The sequence below is a fragment of the Wolffia australiana genome, chromosome 18 (genome assembly GCF_029677425.1).
Source record: "Wolffia australiana isolate 7733 chromosome 18, ASM2967742v1".
NCBI classification, from domain to species: Eukaryota; Viridiplantae; Streptophyta; class Magnoliopsida; order Alismatales; family Araceae; genus Wolffia; species Wolffia australiana.
In genome coordinates, this window is record NC_135852.1 from 6,795,031 (window position 1) to 6,815,242 (window position 20,212).

Consider the following 20,212-nt stretch of genomic DNA (forward strand, 5'->3'; position numbering starts at 1 on the left):
TCATGTTCCTTAATTTTCTTAAAAAAACTGTCCCCAGAATTTTAAACCAACAGAAAGGCCGGAATGAAGGGGCGCAAACACGATAACAATAAATTAAATGTATCAAGGGTATTTAAGGAAACGAGGGCTTATTTCATGACACCCTATTTTCAGGACCTGGCCCAGAGGGCGTTAGAGAGAGAAATGGTCAATAAATAGATAGAGATATAAAATCAGATTAATTGAAAGACAAATGGAGAGAGAAGAATGCTCAGCTGATACCCAGACTCCCCCTGATTATCTCTGCCATCGTCTCTCTGGAGAAAACAAAAGAAAGAACACTAAAATAAATCAATTAAATCCAAATTACAAATTAAAGATTTAAAATCCAAATTACAGCAGATGGTTGCCTTTCGTAGTTTCGTGAGAAATCGGGAAAAAATGTTATAACTGTGGTGAGATTCATTTTGAAGAAGTTAACGAAGATGAGAGAAAGAAGAAACGAAGGATTCGTTACCCGCAGAGGCTGAAGGCGACGAGTCATGTTTCCCATTGCTCATGGGTAGGGAGAGCCTCTTCCTCGCGTTGACTTCCCGTTGACCATCAGGGCTTGACTTGGGGGAATTGACGGCGTTGACCTTCGCCCTCGCCGATTCGGTAGCTAGCATGTAGCTGGGGACAGAGTTGCCGCCACCGGGTCTTGGCTCGGTGGTCTGCTCTGCACTACCCGATGAACCTCCTCGTCGACTTGCTCCTGAAACTGGAGGCCTCTGCTTCCTGGTCAACCCACTTCTCGTCATTTTGCTATTTTTAGAAGTCACCGAGTGGCTGGACGGAGTCCGGTCCAAACCGGGTTCACTTTCCTCCGGTTCAGTTCTCGAGACCGAGTCTTCCTTCACTGGGTTATTCTCATCAAGCTCGAGAGGGAGAGGATCTCTCTGGCTTTGTACCTCGAGGACAATCTCTTCGGCTTCGGATCGGTCTGGGGAGTCGAGAGTCGACGAGACAGAGATCTTGGTGCCGCACTCCGATCTCGTCACATGGGCAGCTCTAATTGGAGCCTCTTGAGAGGAGTTGGCTGATATTTGCGGATTACCCGTGATCAGTTCCTCGAACTTGGCCTGCGCGGCGACAGACGAGGGATTGCTGGTCTCCCTTTCGCTCATTGGCTCAATCAGGTTGATTTTCTCGTTTTGGGCGGGTTCTACTTCTGGATCACTTGTCTTCTTTTCCGAGTCATTGACGGTCTCTCGAACAACATCGGGCACGGCCAAAATCATCCATCGCTCCAGCCACTTCCATGCAGAGTCTGAATGATTGCAAGTAATGTGTATAGGTTTGGTTCTCGGCGTAGACTCCAGCAGCTTGCACAAAACAGGAAAGAGGAAAATAAGAAACTTGGATGTAATAGGAAAGAAGTCATGGCGGCATGGAGTGTGTGAATGTACCAGTCTTACGAACCCGTTACTTAACATCTTCTCCGATGAATAGGTTTTCTTCTCTTCGAAGCTGGAGCTTTCCTTGCAGTCCTGAAACAGTAAAACGTCAGGATGAATTTCCGAAAGTTCGTCTGAAATCAAACCCTTTGTACAATGTCGCAAAAAATCTGAAACTTAGAAACTCTATTAGTTAAGATTTGACTTCCGCCAGAGGTGGAACAAAATCCCATAAACATGTACTACGCTAATTGGTGGACAACTGAAATATCGACTAAAAATGGAGGCCTGATGGACCAAAAAAAAAATTTGACCTGATATATTGCCAGAGATGGAATAAAATTCCTTCCATAAATATCGACAAAAAACTTTTCCGAATAAATGGAGGCCTGATGAAGCATGGATACTAATAAGAATTAATTTATCAAAGAACAGCAACTTTCCAAGGGATTTCATACTAATAAGAATTGATGAATGGATGATGTTTTTGAAAGAGGATGATAATTAATGAATAACTTTAAAACTAATAAGAATTAGCGAACAAACAAAAAGAGGGGTACATTTTAAAATATTTTTGATGCAATTGAGCTCCTTCGAATTGTCAGTTCGTGCAATTTGTTTTCTAAAAAATAAAACAGCATCGATAATCCTTCTCCAGTTTGGATTGATCACTGATTTCGAGTGATCTTCCCTCTTTTTCTTAAAGAAACTAATCCTTACGCAGTTGGGAGACGCTTTCAATGACTGTTGAAGAAGCCGAGCCCGCACAAGAGCCTGCAACTTGACGATGGCCTCAACACACCGCAAAGTACCAGCGGCCTCTCGCCTAACCAAGTGCCCACGTATTGCGGCTTGAAGCTTAACCACACTCTTGAGCTTCCGTAATTTATTGTAAACCTAGGAAGAAATATAGCAGATTTCTGAATCAGACAAGCAAAGAAGAATATCTTCAAATTAAGGATTTTTCAGAATTTGAACAATACCAGATATCGTCTAACTGCTGCCTGAATCACACAGGCCGCAGATTCCCTTGCGCCGGCATCGATCTCAATTTCCTCTTCTGCTTCAATTGGCTCTGGTAATGGAGGGTCATCATCATCCGTCATCTTTGGGGGTGGAATCATGTCATAGTTTGATGAGTTCTTGGTTATGATGGAGGTGTTCATGTCATCATCTACAATCTCCTTGAGAGGTGAAGGAGCCGAGATGACAGTCGGGCTTAATACACGATCCTGGCCAGATCTCTTTCGGAAACTCCATCTCCATTTTTTGGATAATGATCTGGACGGAAGGGTCTTCAATTCATGCATTTATAGAAATAAAGAGAGTCTGTCAGTCAATTTTCTATGAAGGATTTATAAAAACGGAGAGCTGTTTGAGTAGTCCACGTGATGGTATCAAAACATCAGTTCGTGTTCGACCAAGCATGATCTTGGTCAAGATAATAAATCTGGGGATATTTTGCAGAAGAAAGAGCTCACTGCAACCCGTTGTACAAAAATCAAATGCAAGAAACTTCTAAGTCAAATTAGAACTCTAACCCTTCGAATTTCCACGAAGATTTTTTAAAAGAACAAAACAATTAAGCTGACAAACAGACTGAAGGTACACTATTTCACAGAAACAGGCTGATTTACGGAAGCTGAGGCCTAATTCGAAGACAAAGAAAATTTTCCACTGACATTCTCGTTACTGGGGATTGAAGTGCAATCTTCCGAAAATCTAAGCGCGCTTCAACGTGAGTCAAAGCTAGAGCTCAAAGATCCAAGTGAAACACAGCTTTCCTCGCGCCATTTCTCGCGAAATTCACACCAAATCATAAAAAAAGGACAAATACGAACAAAACAACGAAAACACGGTGCAATCACAACTAAAAAACCACAGCAAAAAACGCAAAAAAAGAGCGAAAACGATCCAACATTACCTCCGACTGCTCACCGCCGTCGTTCTCCGCAGGCATCCTTCCGCAAGGCACGATATCCAAGCAAGCCTTCGGCGTCTTCCCCATTCCCTACACTTCTTCTCCTTCTCCTTCTCCAAAAACCAAAAAAAAACAAGCTGGAATCGGTTCAAGAACTGATCTACAGCCAACAATCACCGCTCTTTGATCCGATCTTCGGCCGCATCTACCTTCCCTCCCTCGTGCTCCTCGCCTGCTTCATCCTCCGTCCATGGCTTAAACTAAAGTTACGGTGCGTGCAGCTTGCTTTGCCGCCAACCGAGATCTCGCTTTCGGATTCCACCGCTCATTAAATCCAGCGCATTACCCCACCCGCATCCGCCCCATGAGCCAACCCGGTGTTGACTCGATCGGGTCCTACCGGGCCCACCGGATCTCCTACTCAGGGACGGAGGACGGACGGAACGGGACGGCACTCTGTACGTCATCGGACTTAGACCACGGCATCTCCTCTGACAAATGGGGACCCCCAATTGCATGGGTTGGTCTAATATGAAAAATTCATTTTCCCATAATTAAAAGTTTCCTTGTCATTAGGGGCAGCCGTCGTCTGTCATGTCACACGTCAGGGTGACAGCAACGTGACGGATGATGTGACGGTGACGAAATTAGGGGCCCCTGACGGTGACGTATGATGGCTGCCTGATGGGTGGCATGACGGGATGGCAGTGACGGATTTTTAATAACTTTAAAAGTGGCCAAAAAGCTGAAAAATCATAATATTCAAGCTTTCTGACAGCCGAGATTTCCCCACGTGGCGTCGCTAACTCAATTTCTTGACATTTTGCAGAAAAATCCATGCATCAATTCACGTGTACAAAAGGATGCAGCCCAAAAATAATTGGAGATATGCCCCTCTGATTCTCTCTCCTCCATATAAACAGTATTCCTCTCTCAAACAGGGTTGTTTTCCTTGTCACGCAACGATGACATGGTCCAGTGAAGGGGACATGACGGGACGCCGTAAAGAGGGCTGTGTGACGCAAACGTGAAGAATTTTTCTGAAATCCATGGTCATGTGACGGGACAGTGGTGTGAGGAAACTTTCGTCACATATGGTAACCTATTACAATATATTAAAAATATAAATGTGTTTTTCGTCCCGGAACGAATTTCGGAACAAAAATTTGTCCCAGGAGGTCTGGAAGGGACGAAAAATCATCCCGAGATTATTGGACCGGACGGATTTCTTTGTCGGTGGAAGAAAAACCGTCCCGTCCTTCGTCCTCAAGCTTATGTTGGACGTAGGACGGGATGAAATTCCTCCCGTCCCGTCCTTCGTCCACGTCCGGGACAATCCGGATCTATACCTGCCGTTCCCTACTTGACGTGTTAAGAGAAACAAATGTGGGATAGTCTATGTAGTTCTGCACTGAAATACGCTCCGAGGCCAGCAAATTTCAAACCATCCCAAACCTCTTGCAGTTCTCGGGCCGAATCATGGCTAAACCATCAAAGATAGAGACGAGCAACATGAGAGACGAGAAACGAGAGGGGGAGACACCCGAAATCGTACAACCGCTTCGCCAGGGAACTGCACAGAGTATGGAGCAGATACTCCACAGGCTGCGAGAATTCAAACCACACCACACACCAACCCTTCCCACTTAAAAGACCATCCCTTCGCATCCAATCTCGTGCTGTCTGTCCCAAACAGTTGTCCGCCGTCCATGGTTGGACGAGCCAAACCGAGGGAGACAAAAAAGACTTGTATTCCAGGCCGGGCTGACCCCCAAAAAATAATGTCAAGATGGGCTCACCTCGTCTTAGCTACGCCGGGCACCCCTCTTTCCCTTGCCGCCACGCGGGGCAGATGGTTTCTTCTTCTGTTCTTGTTGCTTCGGCGGGCGGCCACGGCCGCGGCCTCGGCCCCTCCGACCGCCGCCGCGGCCCCTACTACTGCCGCCGTTGACTTCGTCCTGGTCAGACTCGTCTTCGGACTCGGAGGAACTACTCTTTGCCTTCTTTCTCTTCCTCGGCGGCGGCGCTTTCTCTTCCTCGTTCTTCGTTGGCTCTGCTTTCAACCAAAATTGAACAAGTCAGCGAGCCGCAGCGACGTTGACTAGATCGAGACAGCGAGAGAGGTAGAAATAGTTACCTCCAGATGTATCGCCCTCGTAAATCTCGAGCTGTAAAGGGAACGGAAATCAGCGAAGAACAAGTAATGCAAAAGCGAGATGGAATGAAGGAACGGAGTCGTACCTGATCAAGCTTGTTCCCTGCACTCGCCCGATCCACAACGATCAGGGAAAGACCCGTCCCGCATGCCACACTGCTTGTTCATTTCAAAAATAACCTAGGTTTATTCAATTCTTAATTCACTAGTATAACAGCAGAGTTTCCAGTAATTTTGGCTTCATTCGATTAATAATCCATTTATACATCTAGGTTAAATCAGATGCGTGTTCATCAACTTCGAAGCAACGTAAGGGTTAATGGCGGGGGCCAAATTTTGCTGTAGGTTGGAGTAAGGGAAAAACTAGAATAAGAAACACTCGTAAATTTCGCCCGACCGATTCAAAAATAATAAGGGCTCATTCAATATTCGGTTCATTTATCAATCTAAGTTGAACGATTTTGCAACCAGATTGGAGTCAATTATGCGACGCCAATTTTGTATATAATTTGAAATTATATACAAGAAAGATAATGAGGAAACTCATAAATTTTGCTCAGGCAATGAGAAACGTGGGTTTATCTGATGTTTACAACGTTTATACGTCTACGATTCAATAAGTTTACAAAGATGTTCATCGTCTAAGATTCACGTGTAATCAGGTGCAAAAAGAAGAAACAAAACTTCAGGGAAAATCAAACCTGGTAACTCGCATGCCCTCAAGAAGATCCACTTTTTTGGGATTCGCAGAGGATCTAAGAGAGTAATAACGCACCAAGAGTTAAATAAAGCAGACGTTTGACAAAGAAAAACAATTTTCGAATGAACATAACGCGAAGAACACACTTTTGATCATTGGGCCCATATCCGAGCTCGCCGTTCTGAGCAGATCCCCAACTAATGCATGAGTCGTCAGCACCAACCACATGATGCATGCTTCCCGAGTCCATGCAATTTATTTTCCATCCACTGCATTCAATTAATTAGAAGAAAAGTAAACTTCGGCCGTAATTTTATCAATAAGTGATCACATAATAGAAAATAAACCATGTACCTCAAGTCCATGAGGGGCTTCGGATACATCCAGTCATCACCAGTGTTCTTTATCTTACCCCACATGTAGAGTTGGCCTCCACCTGAAAGAAGAAAACCGGGATATAATAAGCGAAATTTTTTATGTTATTGATGATTTCGCATAATTCATCAAAAATAGCTTATAAATGCCAATTATTTCAATTTGCGCACCTGCAGTACAGGCAGAGTTCACCGAGCCGGCAGAAACAATGGCATCTGGCGGCAGAATGTTTCGCTTCTGAAAAACTTCTACAAGACGAGGTACCCACTCATCTTTCTGCTCTCTGTGTCCCAGCCTGATTCACAACGAAATATTGACATGTGAAATTGATTTCTACAATCAGGAAAACTTCAGGAAAGCTGCCATGCGCACCTTCCATAGCCACCAAAACCCCACCTAAACACGTAAAGAGTTATTAGCATGCGAAAAAATAAAACACATAAATTACTCAAAAAGAATGACCAAAAAGGAAAATACTAGGGTGGAGGTACCTTACCCTATTATCTCATAATTCCTTTTTTTTAAATAATTCCTATCTTTATTTCATGGTTACAGCAGACTATGTAAAACAAATACATCTTAATAAACCACTATCACCGATACCCATCAGTAATCGAATCCCCCCACATATCATTCTCTCTACATCGACAAAAGGGAGAAATTTTATTTTGAAAAACATCCCGATATTTATTGAAGATAAATTTCAGTCAAAGCATTTTTGAGTAATCGACTAATATTTTAACCGTTCAAAAGATTTCATTCGGCTTTGAAGACATCTGATATTTTCTTGAACACTCTCTCCTCACAAGATAGCAGAATAGCGCCAGGCCTAAGAGCAAAGATTGCATTTAATCCCTCTCATCATAAGCTAAAGAAAAAATTTTTTTGAAATAAATCATAAACTAAAGAATACTTGACAGCATCGATTCAAAAGAAAAGCATGCAAACATTAATATTTTAAAAAAGATAAAGACTTCCAATTTCATTTACACCACAAGAGCTATTTCCTTCTGAGAGTACGAAATTATATATTTTAGAGTTAGTACAACAAAAACGCTTAGAGCACAGAAGTACATACGTGTAAACATGTCCATCAGAATCAACAGCGACTGCATATGGAAAAATAATAATGTCAACACAAGAATATGAAATGCGAAGTAAACCAAAATCAAGGGGCTCAAGTATTATTAAAATGTAGACCTGTGTGGTTTGTCCCACATGCAACTTTGAGGACCGTTTTCTCAGAAAATGCCGCAATAGCCTTTGGGCGAGACTGTGCTTCATAGACAAGTTTAACGGAACCTTCCTTTGAATTGTACTGAGAGTTTTTTTGAAAACAATAAAAATTAGAAAGAGTTTGGTTAGCTTACAAGGAAAAAATTCTAACCTCGTTATCAGTCCCATGACCAAGTTGACCATATTGCGGGAGACCTGCAGAACTGAGAACATGAAAAATTAAAACATAGCAAAGATCCATTGAGATTCATGAAAACATTCATTCTGCAGAACTTGGAATGCACCAAGCGAATTTAAATATAATATCAAAAATGAGAAAAAAACCGCTCACAGAATCGAGGACCCGGCAACTGAGGAGAGCCAAACAGTGAAATCACCCCCGCAGACTGCATTCGTAACTTGGGAAACCAGACAAGGGACTGGGGATAACTCTATCTCTGAAAATCCAAAGTTCTTTAAATTAGGAGAGACAATAAATCCTTGAAGGAGACTTTACCACAAAACAAATGATTTTTCCTGAGAAATAAAATGACTAGATACATAGTGATTCGGGCCAAATCAGAATTCCAGAACAAATCAGAATTATGCGTCAAAAACTCGGCATTTCATCAAAATGGATAAATAATTACAATGAATGAAAATAAAATAAAATAACAAAAGCAGTGTCGAGAAGAAAACCAACATATATTGAGAAAACAAAATCGAAAGTAAGATAATAAAACGCCGTTTCAAGGGTAAAATGAAAGACAGAAATGACCAGGCAACGATATCCATCTCTATTCGAAGGCGATGGAGATTCCTAGACGCATATTGAGAGAAAGTAACAATTTTTGCAATCGAGAAGTAGAAACAACAGACAAAAGACAATTAAAATTTCCCCAAGAGTTGTTCCAAGTAAGATTATGCCCTCGAAATTAAAACTTAGAAAGTTTGTCGACAGATAAATCGATATATACTTGAAATGTTTTATTCCTCACCGTTTCGGGTGGAACCTGTTCCCAGCTGCCCATGCTTGTTCCACCCAAACGAAAATGACTTCCCGTCCTCAGTAACCACGACTGTATGGTGCTTCCCAGCGGCCGCTTTAACAATAACGTGCCTACAGCCATGAAATCACATCGGATGAAATGAAAGTAGAAATTAAAGGAAAATAACGAAAACATCTTTGAATGAAAAGATAGCTACAGACTTAAACCCCTCAAGGAATCATCAGACACCCAGGGTCCAAATCATCTATACAAAATATTAATGGGGGCATTCGGAGTAGTAAATCTTGAGAGAGAACGAACAGAAGAATCACAATAAGCCTTTAAAGTTGCTCGCTCTCAAACTAAAATATAGATTATTATATATACGACCGAAGATGTAAATCAATAACTGAAGCATGTTCTAATGGGCTGAGTAACAATCAAACTTCTGAAAAACTTCTGAAAAACTTGTTCTACAGCAGTAAGTCATAATAAAATTAACTTAAAACGAAAATACAAACTTGGAGAGCCCTTGAACAAGAGTCGGCAAGGTGCGTAGAGAAGAATCCCCATGGCCAAGCTGCCCCTTCTGCAATCCTCCGAAAAAAACACAAAAATCCAGCGTCAACCACAAGCATCGTCTCGAGCAGCCATTAAGCGCGAACACACCTCATTTCTCCCCCAAGTGTAACATCTCCCATCCACGTCCAATGCCACACAATGACACGAAGCTACATTCATCCCAAAAACAAAACCGATCATCAAATGCACGCTAAAAAAGCCTAAAAAAACGAGCTAGAACAGAGTTCGAGGAATTTCACCGCATCCAGAAGCCACAAAACGAATGTTCACGCCAACAAGAGATCGTAATCGAGTGGGAGACACCAGGTTCTCGGTATTCGGCGATACACGACGCCCTAAAGTATCCCAACTCGTGCCACCGCAGTAGAGCAGCTCGCCGGTGACGATCTCGGTTGAGGTTCGCTCTTCCGGCTTGCTCTCCGCTTCCTCCCCCGCCATGGTGGGACCTTGGGTGGTCCTCGAGCTCTGCTCCTGCTCCTGCTCCAGTGACCGCTTAGGGTTCCGACGAAGCAGGAAGCAGTTTGTAACAGTAACCTTCTATCGAAGAGTTCAAATTATACTACTGGTCGTACTTCAGTCGCTCCTCGTCTCTCACTGACGTCATCTTTTCATTGTCGTTTTCCTTGCTATTTTTGGGAATCGGGTAAGACGCGGTCAACATCTGTGGGCCCACCGGTATTAGACAGGTTGGATATTTACCATCGATTAAATAATAATTATTATTCGTATTTTTTTATTCAATTAGTGTTCTTGAAATAAGTGAACCTATTTGAAATCGAGGTTTCTTGAGTTAAGGAAAAACATCATTCCGTGATTTCGAAATATCATCCCGTCCGCGAGGTTGGACGGGACGGTTTTCATCCACTAGGATGAGCCGTCCCGTCCGCGTCCCGTCCGATCCTCAACTCATGCGGTAAGTATGTTCTTTATAACCATGCGCATTGGTACTTGGTACCAACTTTTTCATTTACAGTAGAAGCCTTCCTAAAATTATCATCATATAATAATATGAAGTTATGTATTAATAATGAATTCAAAGTGACTTGTCCGCATACAGCACAATAATATTAAAGAGTCGAACTTTTTGAACCTACAATTATGTTCAAAAAATGAAATCAGCGCTTTGTTCTATGCATTAAAATAAGGAATGGAAGATGAAGAGGGAGAACATCAAGCATGATTTAGAGGTAAAGTATTGAGTATCAAACATATATTTAACATGATAAAGCCTAATCTGAAATTAGAATTAATCATCCAAGAAGGTCAACTGGGAAAGGCCTCAACGATTAAGCGCGTTCGCCGCGGATCCGGCGAGCGAGTTGAATGTCCTTGGGCATGATCGTCACGCGTTTGGCGTGAATTGCGCAGAGGTTCGTGTCCTCGAAGAGTCCCACAAGATACGCTTCCGCGGCTTCTTGCAGCGCAAGCACCGCGTGGCTCTGGAACCTCAAATCGGTCTTGAAGTCCTGCGCGATTTCCCTCACCAATCTTTGAAACGGAAGCTTCCTGATCAGAAGTTCTGTGCTCTTCTGATACTTGCGAATTTCTCTGCAACGGAACGAGAAAAATCGCGTTAAGTTTGAATCAAAACTCTCCTTCTCGATCAAAATGTGGATCCATTACACTTACCTCAGAGCGACCGTGCCAGGACGATAACGGTGAGGTTTCTTCACGCCGCCTGTAGTCGGTGCAGATTTCCTTGCGGCCTGATGAAATTAATGAGAGGATTAAATCGAAAGACATAAATTTCATAAAGAAGATCATCAAATCCCGCACCTTCGTTGCCAACTGCTTCCTCGGAGCCTTGCCTCCGGTAGATTTGCGAGCCGTCTGCTTCGTACGCGCCATTGAAAGACCTTGATTCTTCGAATTGGGGAAGAATAGAGTCGTACCCTTTAAACTTGTAAAACGTAATTACACAGGAAAGGAAAAGCATACGAGTTTATATATGATCGCAAGGGTCGAAGGATCATCCACGTTCAGGCAACTGGTCTTTGGATTTGATCCACGGCTGTGATTAATTTGAAGAAACACACGATCCTCGTAGTAACGTGTGATTGGTTGAAAACTAAGCTTGATGAGCTGGCACTTTCTAGGCTGTCGATCGGCTCCGTCATCCTACGGCTGATTATGTGTGGATTTATGCCCTATTTTTCTCAATAATAATTAGTTCAGGTCATGGGGGGGCTGCCGTCCACAACGTACCAACGGCTCTTTCAGGGAAGTAATCTTATCTATTTCATTAAATAGTTTTGTGTCTTAATTGAGGGTGTGCACGCAATTTATGGGAGGGGTGAAAGTTAAAAAAAAAATCTGAAAACTGACATTTCGGCAGTCCTATAAAGTCCAACCAGCGAAAGTGGAGTTCGGTAGACAGAAGAGGTTGGCGTTGCAGAGCAGCAGAGGTATGTTGATCGAAATTTAATCGCTCCGACTGATTTCATGAAATTTTCATTCAATCTTTTGCAAATTTTTATCTCAATTGTTCTTTTGCAGTCAATCTAGCCTATATTTATCATGCACGATGACGATTTATTTCTGAAAGATAATTCAGATGATGTAGAATTTGGATTTTCTCAGATGATGTTGATTGTTGTGGTCGTGCTGAGGTTTCTATGGATTGCCGGTATCTTACCTTTTGTCGTGGCTTCTCTTCCCATTTCCCGACTCCGCGGCTTCCATGAAATGTTACACAAAATCTCTAAGAGAGGAAAAACGACTTCTTCGAAATCAGGGGTCAGAACGCCTCGAATTGAACACATAATCAACATTTGCTCGCCTAAATTTGGATTATGAATTCCTCCTCAACAACTTTTATCCTCATTTTTTTCTGCAGAGATTCACCGTTCCCCACACATACTTTGGCCATTTCTACGTTCTTGGAGTATTGTGGACGACTTGTTTACTGGGATCGATGTGGTACTATGCTTGCAGAACGACAAAGGCGGGTGAAAATCCCATGGCTAATGCCCATCTCTGGAATACTGTTTTTGTGCTGCTTCTGATGGAAACACAGGTCATTAGACGTCTTTACGAATCATATATGGTATTTAAATCTGATTCTTCTGCGAGATTGCACTTCCTGATCTACGTCTTGGGCCTAGTGTGAGTTCCTCGTTCTAATTAGCGCTTATAATTGACACTTTGAGATCTTGAAATAAGTATAACTTCTCTATGTTTAGCTACTACGTAGCTGAACCAATATCCCTCTGCGGCCCCTTTGCTTTGGATGCACTAATCTACTGTCAATCTGCCCTTAAAGGCTCTCAAAGTATGCCAACAATTGAGGTTGATGTATGGGACTATTTCAAGCCTTTAGCTAAACTTGGATGGCTTCAGTCGGTTGGTGCAGTGATTTTCTTCTGGGGATGGATCCATCAGTTCCGTTGTCACAAAATTCTGGTGAGTCTCTTTTAGACGTGGTCGTTCTGTTCGTTTTGTGATTGCTCGTTCTGTTCTAGTATTGTGCAAATTTGTGTGAATGTGCGAATTTTGTTCCTTTTAGAAAAAAAGGAAATAACAGAACAAAATACAATGCCCTGTGCGATTCTTATGTGCGAATTTTTTCTTAGTTTGAAACAAACAGAATAGAGCAACCATGTATTGTCTCTTTCTAGTTTAAGATCTTGAAAATTGTAGAATGCTTGATGTTTAGGAGGAAGAGGAAGGACTAGATAGACAGAGATAGGAGAAAGCAAAAACTTAACTTAAAACAAATACAAGAGTCATATGTATACATTGGCTCTAACGGCTAGTTAGCCTTGTAAAGGCTATTTGTAACGGCTCGTTTGACCAGCCGTTACTTTCCCGATTTGACTTTTAAGCAAATCGGGTAAAACCATTGGGGGCCCATGTGCATCCTTTATGGGCCTGGGCCATATTCATCAACAAAAATAATAAGTTAAATGGAAATGTGATTGTTTTACGTCGAAGATCGTTTGTTTGAAAATAAATTCTTGGTTGATACTTTTCAGCATTTAATTTGATCAGTTGGCTGTTCTAGCCCGGACTTCTGGTTTTATGGAATAAAGTGAACTTTTTTTTCTTAATCCAAATCACACAGGGATCACTCCGTAAAGAGACAAGAGCAAATGAATATTTTATTCCTCGTGGAGACTGGTTTGAAGTTTCCTCCTGTCCTCATTACCTGGCCGAAATTGTCAGTATTTACTAAATCTCCTTGGGGGAAAAAACCCATTTTCTTTGGATTTCTAGGCTATTTCTTATTGCAATTTACAGGTGATGTATATTGGAATTTTACTGGTTAGTGGAGGCTCAGACCTGACGGTGTGGCTCGTCTGGGCCGTCGTGGTATGTATAAACAAAATTATGGTAAAAACTTAGCTTAAACGAAGCACTGAAAATTGACTTGTGCAGGTGGTTAATCTTGTATTTTCTGCTGCTGAGACTCATCGATGGTACCTCCAGAAGTTTGAGGATTACCCACGCTCTAGAAAAGTAATCATCCCTCTAATTTATTAGCTGCCAAATTCCCTCTTAGCATGCAACTATGAAGAGGTTGGTAAATGAAGTGGAGACCACCAGAGAGTACCTTTGTTGCATCGTCCTAGACTAATTCCAGCGAGTTTGTATCTACGGTTTATACCAAAATAAAATTGTGGCCTTATATGTATCAAAATAGAATTCTGAAATGTTGAAAATTTCCAGCGAGTTTTTCTTCTAAAATTGTTTGTTTTTTTAAAAAAACAAACAACATTCTCACATTTGCACAAAACTAGAAAAAAATTAGTACAAAGTGAACAAAATAACTGCATAGGGGTCTGTGCAATATTCTGTTCGAAGTCCTTTTTGTTCTGTTCAGAAAACTGAACAGAATGAACACTTTTCACAAATTAGCGCAAAAAAAATAACGACCACATCTTCCATTAACACCATTGGTTAAGCCAACAGGACCGGCTACAACAAACTTTGTACTACCTGTAAGAATTCACTTTCCATATTTGAGAGATAAAGATGTGCACAAAAAGTTTATATACTTTAAAAAGAGAGGGAACATCCCAATGTCAAGCGTAATAAATGTAATGGTAAAACTGTAATAAACATGAGATGTATAGCCCACTAAACCGTCTATGGGGCTGGTAACAAGGTGAAATGAAATTTAATCTTTAATTTACAATTTTTGATTTGTTGATTTAATTTTAATAATTAAATCCAATTCAATAAAATCAAAAGAGTGAAACTTATTTCCCTATTTAAACTAAGTTATTAAAAATTGTAAAATAATTTGAGGATTTAATAGGTTTTCTTTTAATAAATGCTAATTAATTCTAATGAAATACCTTAGTCAATGCTTTGCCAGTTTTGGGTGATAGCTAATGGCAATGGTGTGAATAGAATGAAGTGGATAAATGGAATACTGACACTGATTGTGACAGAGATGATGGCAGATAGGGGCCAACAAGTAGTGGAACAAGCACATAATTTTGACTCACCATCCCTGGTGGCACTGAAAATAAGGACACAAAAACAGGTCATCAAGGGGTGGAGTTGGCAGCAACATGTAGGACAGTGAAAATTGGGGCCATCTTCTTTAATGATAACCTGGGAAAAAGGATGAAGATGTGCAGATTATACTAACCTCGTCGTAATATGCCAACTAGCTGAGTGGTACTTTCTTTTCACAATTCTTGATCAGAATGTCACTCCTTGAATTATTCACTCTCCAGACTCGAGAACAAACATAAACGAGATTTTAAATGAGCAAGTTAATCTAATAATTATAATTATAAAATAACCACGGGTGCCATTTTTAAAACATGGGAATCTACTTTTAGATTTGACATATGAATAGATATAAGATAGAGAGAGAAATCTATCCTCAAATTTTCAGTCTGAAACTCCTTCTAGATTACTAGATATTGTGATTTGAAGTTGAACTATTCATAGTTATATGGTTTTCTCCCTTCTTTGATTAATGCAACAGATTTTAGCGCAGAACATTACTGTTGGGGGACTATAAAATTAAAAAACTCCTTAAAATATTTTAAATGATATATTTCTGCTCATAAAATTATTTTCTTTATGAATATCCCATAAAATACCAAAAAATGGAAAAAGAAGTATATAACTATAATTAACACCTAAAAATAAATAAATTCATAATTCCTCCTATTAAAACCCCGTGTTATACCAAATGTTAATCAGGTTTTATTCACATCACGACGGTACAAGTGGTCCTTAGACAAGGGACACCAAAGACATCTTGTGGTGAAATGGTTGTACTTTGACTATGACCTAAGAGTTCTTAATCATGAAATTCTAAATAGCCTTAGTTTGAGTGCATTAAGAAGTTCATTAAGAAAGACCATTGAGTAGTCAAGATGAGATTTTATCCCCTTGGTTTAAGCGGAGGAAGCTCAAGGAAGATGACGTGATGATGTCCTTGGCCAAGGTAGTGGAATATTAGAGAAAAGTTCTTCAATGATTTCATAATGTCCCAATATTAATTAGGATCGCAGATTAAGGTTTAAGAGTTTACCAAATCCTAAAGTCATCCTAGGAGAGTGAGGAAAATGAGAGATCAAATGTATATGGTAACCAATGATAGATAGGTTCCATGATGAGTCATTATAAGCTTTTGCATTTTCTAGATCATGTGTAGATTGGCATCCACAGACTAGGGACTCGACCTATCGATTAGGTGAAATCAATCCATATAATGGTATATTTAATTAAGTTGTTATGCCATTAAAGGTTATTGTGCCATTTGAGTCATTAACTAGACTAATACATGACCCTAGAGAGTCACACACAAATGGTCTTTTGGATGTCAAAAGATAAAGTTTGTGGTTTTATGAAAAAGACACAAATATTATAAATAGGGGGAAGGCCCTAAACAAAATTCACCTGTGCCAAAATTGTTCAGGGCCATTACTCTTATCCTCCCTTCTCCCTCCACTCTTCTCAATTCATGATACCATCAGGATGACGTAAGGATTATTTGCAAAGTGTGGACAAGGCTCATTAGGATGAAGGCAGAGATTTGACATGCCATGGATCCTGTAGATATGTCTAGATGTTAAATACTTGAGCATCTCAACAAGTCTCAAAATTGTGGATCTCATTTGCACCCAACTGATTTGATCAATGGTTTTTTGATTAATGTTTGATTATGTTGAAAGCTTTACATTTTAGGAATCCATTGTTTCATAGAATCCAAAAATATCACCTCCAAATCTCCCAGCCCTCACTTCACTCCCCAACCTCATTTACACTGTTAATTTTTATGTTACTCTAGGATATAAAAATCATGTAACTTGAATTTCAATTATTCTCATTACTATCATATTTATGATTTATATTCTCATCTAATCATTATATTTTCTCCATTGGCAATAAAATTTACTTAACTTCATTTTTGTACATTAATTTGTGTACATTACTTGGCTTTACATTTTAGGAATCCACTTCTATCTAATTCTACATTATTCTTACAATGTTTCATGACTTAAATGATTGCATTTAGATGCAAGAAGAGCAAAGGAAAAGTTAAGGAGAAATCAAGTAAAAATAAGAGGAACAGTAGATTCACTCTTGTAGTTAACTTGGTGTAATTTATTTTATTTTATTTTTATTTCAAAAGGCATAGGATAAAAGAGAAATAATCTATTGGATTAATGAGAACTTCATAAAAATGTCTTATAAATGATAATATATGATTTTTGATGCTTTATTATTTTCTGGAATTTGTTCCTATTTTCAGGAAATAAAAGGATGGAAATACCAAAAATGATGTGTATGTCCTTGAAGATGAAGGAAACTACTTGCAACCCGATGGGAGCTTGCCAGCAATCCAGCTGGCCAAACACAGACACTCACTTGGATACATGGAATAATATAAAGTATTTGATGTAGACGGTGGATTTGTAGTATCAGATAGACGGTGGATTTGTAGTACAAATGAACCATCATAAGCGTGTTAGATTTTCATAGCTGTTGATTTAGATAATTTAAGATCAAAGGCTCTAACATATTAATGAAAACATCCACTTGGGACAAACATGTGTCTTCATCGAAGGCGTTTGATAAAGAACCTGAGACAAAAAACTACTTGAAACATTTCAACCGGTGGGTCTCATTACGTGCACAATATAGGACACTCTTCTCCATTGACATGGCTCTCTCAGGCCATCCAATTTCATTAAAACCAAATGAATGGTCACATTTTCTTGACTTTTTAGCTCCTACTTTTGCCTCTCTCCTAAATTTGAGTTCCCACTCCTGAAAACTAAAATGATTGAGCTTATTGGACGTATACTCTATTGTTCAAGTCGAGTTATTTGAATTCTCAGGTCAGATTTTCATGCTTAGGTGCAAAATTATCTAAAAGACCATCAGAGAAGGTAAATTCACCTCTTGGACAACAAAAGACAGGTAAAGAAGGAAGCGACAAAATCAATATGCTTTCAATGAGATTTGGAGACAAATACTCAATTCAATCTGGTTAGTGTGTTTCCCTTGTAATACTTGATCGATAAAGCATTTTTATCAGTGAGTTAGTTTGAACCAAAAAATACCGATTCCCCCGTTTTCTCTATGACTTCTTGATTCAATTTCATCAGAATATTTTTAATTTTATTTATAATTAAATATTTTTATCTTAAAGCCAATAGGTTTGTCTTTGAGTCCTACTTATGTAAATATGTAATCCATAATTCTTTTTTAACTTTTGACACACCCAATCATTATTTGATGTTATATCTTCTTGGGAGTCCTTATTTCTTGACATTGACTTCTTCAATTCATATCCTGAATAACCCTAATTCTTTTCGCATCTGTAATCGCCATAGTTCTAGAATTGTATACATCATTATAAAACATCACTATGTTCTTCATCCCCAAAATCATTTCATCCACATCTATGCTACGTCATGTGCCTAATTGACTCTCCTCATTGCCATCATTTCCACCGCCACCATTAAACACTAATGATCTCCATGTTACTATTTCCACAAATGCATAAGTGGTCTTTTACCCCTGATTCCCCTACCGTATTTATTTCTTATGACACTTTATCTCCAAACTTATTTCATTTGCCTTTTATATATCCTAACAGTCATTGCCCTAGACTTTTTTTGTATCCTTGTACGTACATGGGTGGACGACCTACAATGTACATGAAGTATTGGGCCCCAATGGATTTTGATACTTTGGAGCTTATAACTAGTCCCTATAATGAAAATAAATGATGTCAAAATGGATTTTTATTCTCAAATACAATCCTCAAGGCCCAATCACTAGAACATTAATCTTGCATAGTTTCTCGAGGCATCACTTTGCCTTATGCCATTTATTATATGGAGGCTTTCTCTGATGTTATCCACTTGAAAATCAATACAGTTCTCCTCTCACTTCATCAGCTTAGTAAATATAATTACTTAACTAGGAACTGATCTGTATAAATACCTGAATGGTTTAATGCGTAAAATGTCCTTTATGTTGATTCATGTTATCATTTCTTGATGCATCAACATGAACTAGGATGACCGATTGGGTTGGAACTATTGATCATATCCTAAACTTGCTAAAAGGATAAAGAGAATGATTGATTATACATAGAGAATAAATGATTACTCTAAGTTCCACGAGAGAGTTGATATGCTCCTTTGTAGAGCACAAGGTGTAACTTGGCATCCCATGAGCTAGCAATTCAACTACCTTTTTAGATCACTCACACCATTTGGCAAACTACTAATCTTCCCTTAAAGTTGAACCTGAATATAAATATTTGATCTCAATCGATCACACTCTTAATTTGGCATATCTAAACTGTAAGATCATTTTTCTCACCTCCATGAAATTAACAGCTAGATTTTATTGCATTCTATTAGTCATTTTTATTTATGTACTTTGGTTGTCCATGTCATATCATCTCATTTTATTTGCTTTTCAATAATCTGGTGTCATGGGTCTATAAAAATAAGTTAATTATTTAATCATGATGTGGCTTCACAAATCTTGTGACATCACTTAAACCATCTCTCCTTTAGCCAGCCACATTCCACCAAGTGTAAAACTGTATGTCAAGCATTTGTCTGCATTAAACGCATTAAAAGGTCTCTCATTTTTATTGGCCTATGTTACCACATTCTTCAGTCTCATTTATTGTAAAAAGACAAAAATTTTAACTCAGTCATGCATGCAAATTTAATGCTAAAAATCCACAGTTTTTCTCCTTCTACCACTTGTTCCTTGTCACTTTATATTGCATGATGAGTCTCATTACTGGCTCATTATGATCACACATTTGGATGCCATACTGAGCTGTTCAACAATAAATGGAAGTAAACAAATTACGACACGAGACACAATGTAGAAAGATAAAGTTTAGTCAAATCTTACAAAATAGTAAATGTTATTAAAATATTTTTTTAAAAAAATTATAATTCTAAAAAAATATTTGACATGTCAAAATTAATTTCTCGATGAATCTGAAGTTACTATAAAATTTGTAAAGCTTGTAAAATTTAGAAAGCTGAAGTCATTTGACTCAATTTAAAAATATAATGCATTTTTATAAAATTTAGAAAGTTACACCAAATACTATTTAACTCAATTTAAACCATAATAACATGCACATATAGTCATTTGGATGCATACATTTATAACTAATCATACATTTTATTCATAATTTTTAAAAACAAGAATTGACTTGTTATTTCAATATTTTCGAGAAAATAATTTGAAAAGGCGTATAACTAAAAAATAGTTTGTATTTGGGTAAACTTATTAACATTCCAAGTCTATTTTGTAAGATAAACCGTGATAGAAATATATGTGGCTAGAAAGCCAATCACACATTCAGTTTCTCGTTCCATGTTCCATATAGTGTATCTGTGA

General features: G+C 39.2%; 4 protein-coding genes across 4 annotated transcripts; 1 reads left to right on the plus strand and 3 right to left on the minus strand.

The window, feature by feature from the left end:
* Positions 1–64: 64 nt before the first annotated feature.
* IQD32 (IQ-domain 32) lies at positions 65–3,643 on the minus strand. The gene is made up of 6 exons (XM_078589848.1): positions 3,340–3,643; positions 2,399–2,710; positions 2,136–2,312; positions 1,428–1,508; positions 497–1,343; positions 65–296 (listed from the first exon to the last, which is right to left on the minus strand). The coding sequence occupies exons 1-6, from the start codon at positions 3,421–3,423 to the stop codon at positions 277–279; spliced, it is 1,521 nt and encodes a 506-aa protein (XP_078445974.1). The 5' UTR covers positions 3,424–3,643; the 3' UTR covers positions 65–276.
* A 1,332-nt stretch (positions 3,644–4,975) lies between these two features.
* Positions 4,976–9,888, minus strand: LOC144715009 (Regulator of chromosome condensation (RCC1) family protein). The gene is made up of 16 exons (XM_078589849.1): positions 9,592–9,888; positions 9,440–9,501; positions 9,292–9,359; positions 8,780–8,901; positions 8,134–8,239; positions 7,954–8,005; positions 7,767–7,884; positions 7,645–7,675; positions 6,939–6,962; positions 6,737–6,861; positions 6,546–6,627; positions 6,338–6,460; positions 6,193–6,246; positions 5,578–5,647; positions 5,474–5,504; positions 4,976–5,389 (listed from the first exon to the last, which is right to left on the minus strand). Exons 1-16 carry the CDS (start codon positions 9,788–9,790, stop codon positions 5,142–5,144), a joined length of 1,515 nt encoding a protein of 504 aa, XP_078445975.1. The 5' UTR covers positions 9,791–9,888; the 3' UTR covers positions 4,976–5,141.
* Positions 9,889–10,507: 619 nt separating this feature from the next.
* Positions 10,508–11,287, minus strand: MGH3 (male-gamete-specific histone H3). Its single transcript, XM_078589852.1, has 3 exons — positions 11,129–11,287; positions 10,982–11,058; positions 10,508–10,900 (listed from the first exon to the last, which is right to left on the minus strand). The coding sequence occupies exons 1-3, from the start codon at positions 11,198–11,200 to the stop codon at positions 10,639–10,641; spliced, it is 411 nt and encodes a 136-aa protein (XP_078445978.1). The 5' UTR covers positions 11,201–11,287; the 3' UTR covers positions 10,508–10,638.
* Positions 11,288–11,609: 322 nt separating this feature from the next.
* On the plus strand, positions 11,610–14,038 carry LOC144715010 (3-oxo-5-alpha-steroid 4-dehydrogenase family protein). The gene is made up of 7 exons (XM_078589850.1): positions 11,610–11,757; positions 11,933–12,088; positions 12,189–12,457; positions 12,535–12,754; positions 13,416–13,511; positions 13,592–13,663; positions 13,730–14,038. Exons 2-7 carry the CDS (start codon positions 11,933–11,935, stop codon positions 13,832–13,834), a joined length of 918 nt encoding a protein of 305 aa, XP_078445976.1. The 5' UTR covers positions 11,610–11,757; the 3' UTR covers positions 13,835–14,038.
* The last annotated feature ends 6,174 nt before the right edge of the window (positions 14,039–20,212 follow it).

Coding starts and splice junctions, on each gene's coding strand:
- IQD32 (XM_078589848.1), bottom strand. CDS start 3,423: ATGGGGAAGACGCCGAAGGCTTGCTTGGATATCGTGCCTTGCGGAAGG. Junction 1,344..1,427: donor GTAACGGGTTCGTAAGACTG/GTACATTCACAC, acceptor GTTTTGTGCAAG/CTGCTGGAGTCTACGCCGAG. Junction 297..496: donor GTCGCCTTCAGCCTCTGCGG/GTAACGAATCCT, acceptor TGTTTTCTCCAG/AGAGACGATGGCAGAGATAA.
- LOC144715009 (XM_078589849.1), bottom strand. CDS start 9,790: ATGGCGGGGGAGGAAGCGGAGAGCAAGCCGGAAGAGCGAACCTCAACC. Junction 6,963..7,644: donor TCTGATGGACATGTTTACAC/GTATGTACTTCT, acceptor TTACGTGTTTAG/GTGGGGTTTTGGTGGCTATG. Junction 5,505..5,577: donor CAGGGAACAAGCTTGATCAG/GTACGACTCCGT, acceptor TTCCCTTTACAG/CTCGAGATTTACGAGGGCGA.
- MGH3 (XM_078589852.1), bottom strand. CDS start 11,200: ATGGCGCGTACGAAGCAGACGGCTCGCAAATCTACCGGAGGCAAGGCT. Junction 11,059..11,128: donor GGAAGCAGTTGGCAACGAAG/GTGCGGGATTTG, acceptor TAATTTCATCAG/GCCGCAAGGAAATCTGCACC. Junction 10,901..10,981: donor CCTGGCACGGTCGCTCTGAG/GTAAGTGTAATG, acceptor GTTCCGTTGCAG/AGAAATTCGCAAGTATCAGA.
- LOC144715010 (XM_078589850.1), top strand. CDS start 11,933: ATGATGTTGATTGTTGTGGTCGTGCTGAGGTTTCTATGGATTGCCGGT. Junction 12,089..12,188: donor CGACTTCTTCGAAATCAGGG/GTCAGAACGCCT, acceptor TTTTTTCTGCAG/AGATTCACCGTTCCCCACAC. Junction 12,755..13,415: donor TCCGTTGTCACAAAATTCTG/GTGAGTCTCTTT, acceptor CAAATCACACAG/GGATCACTCCGTAAAGAGAC.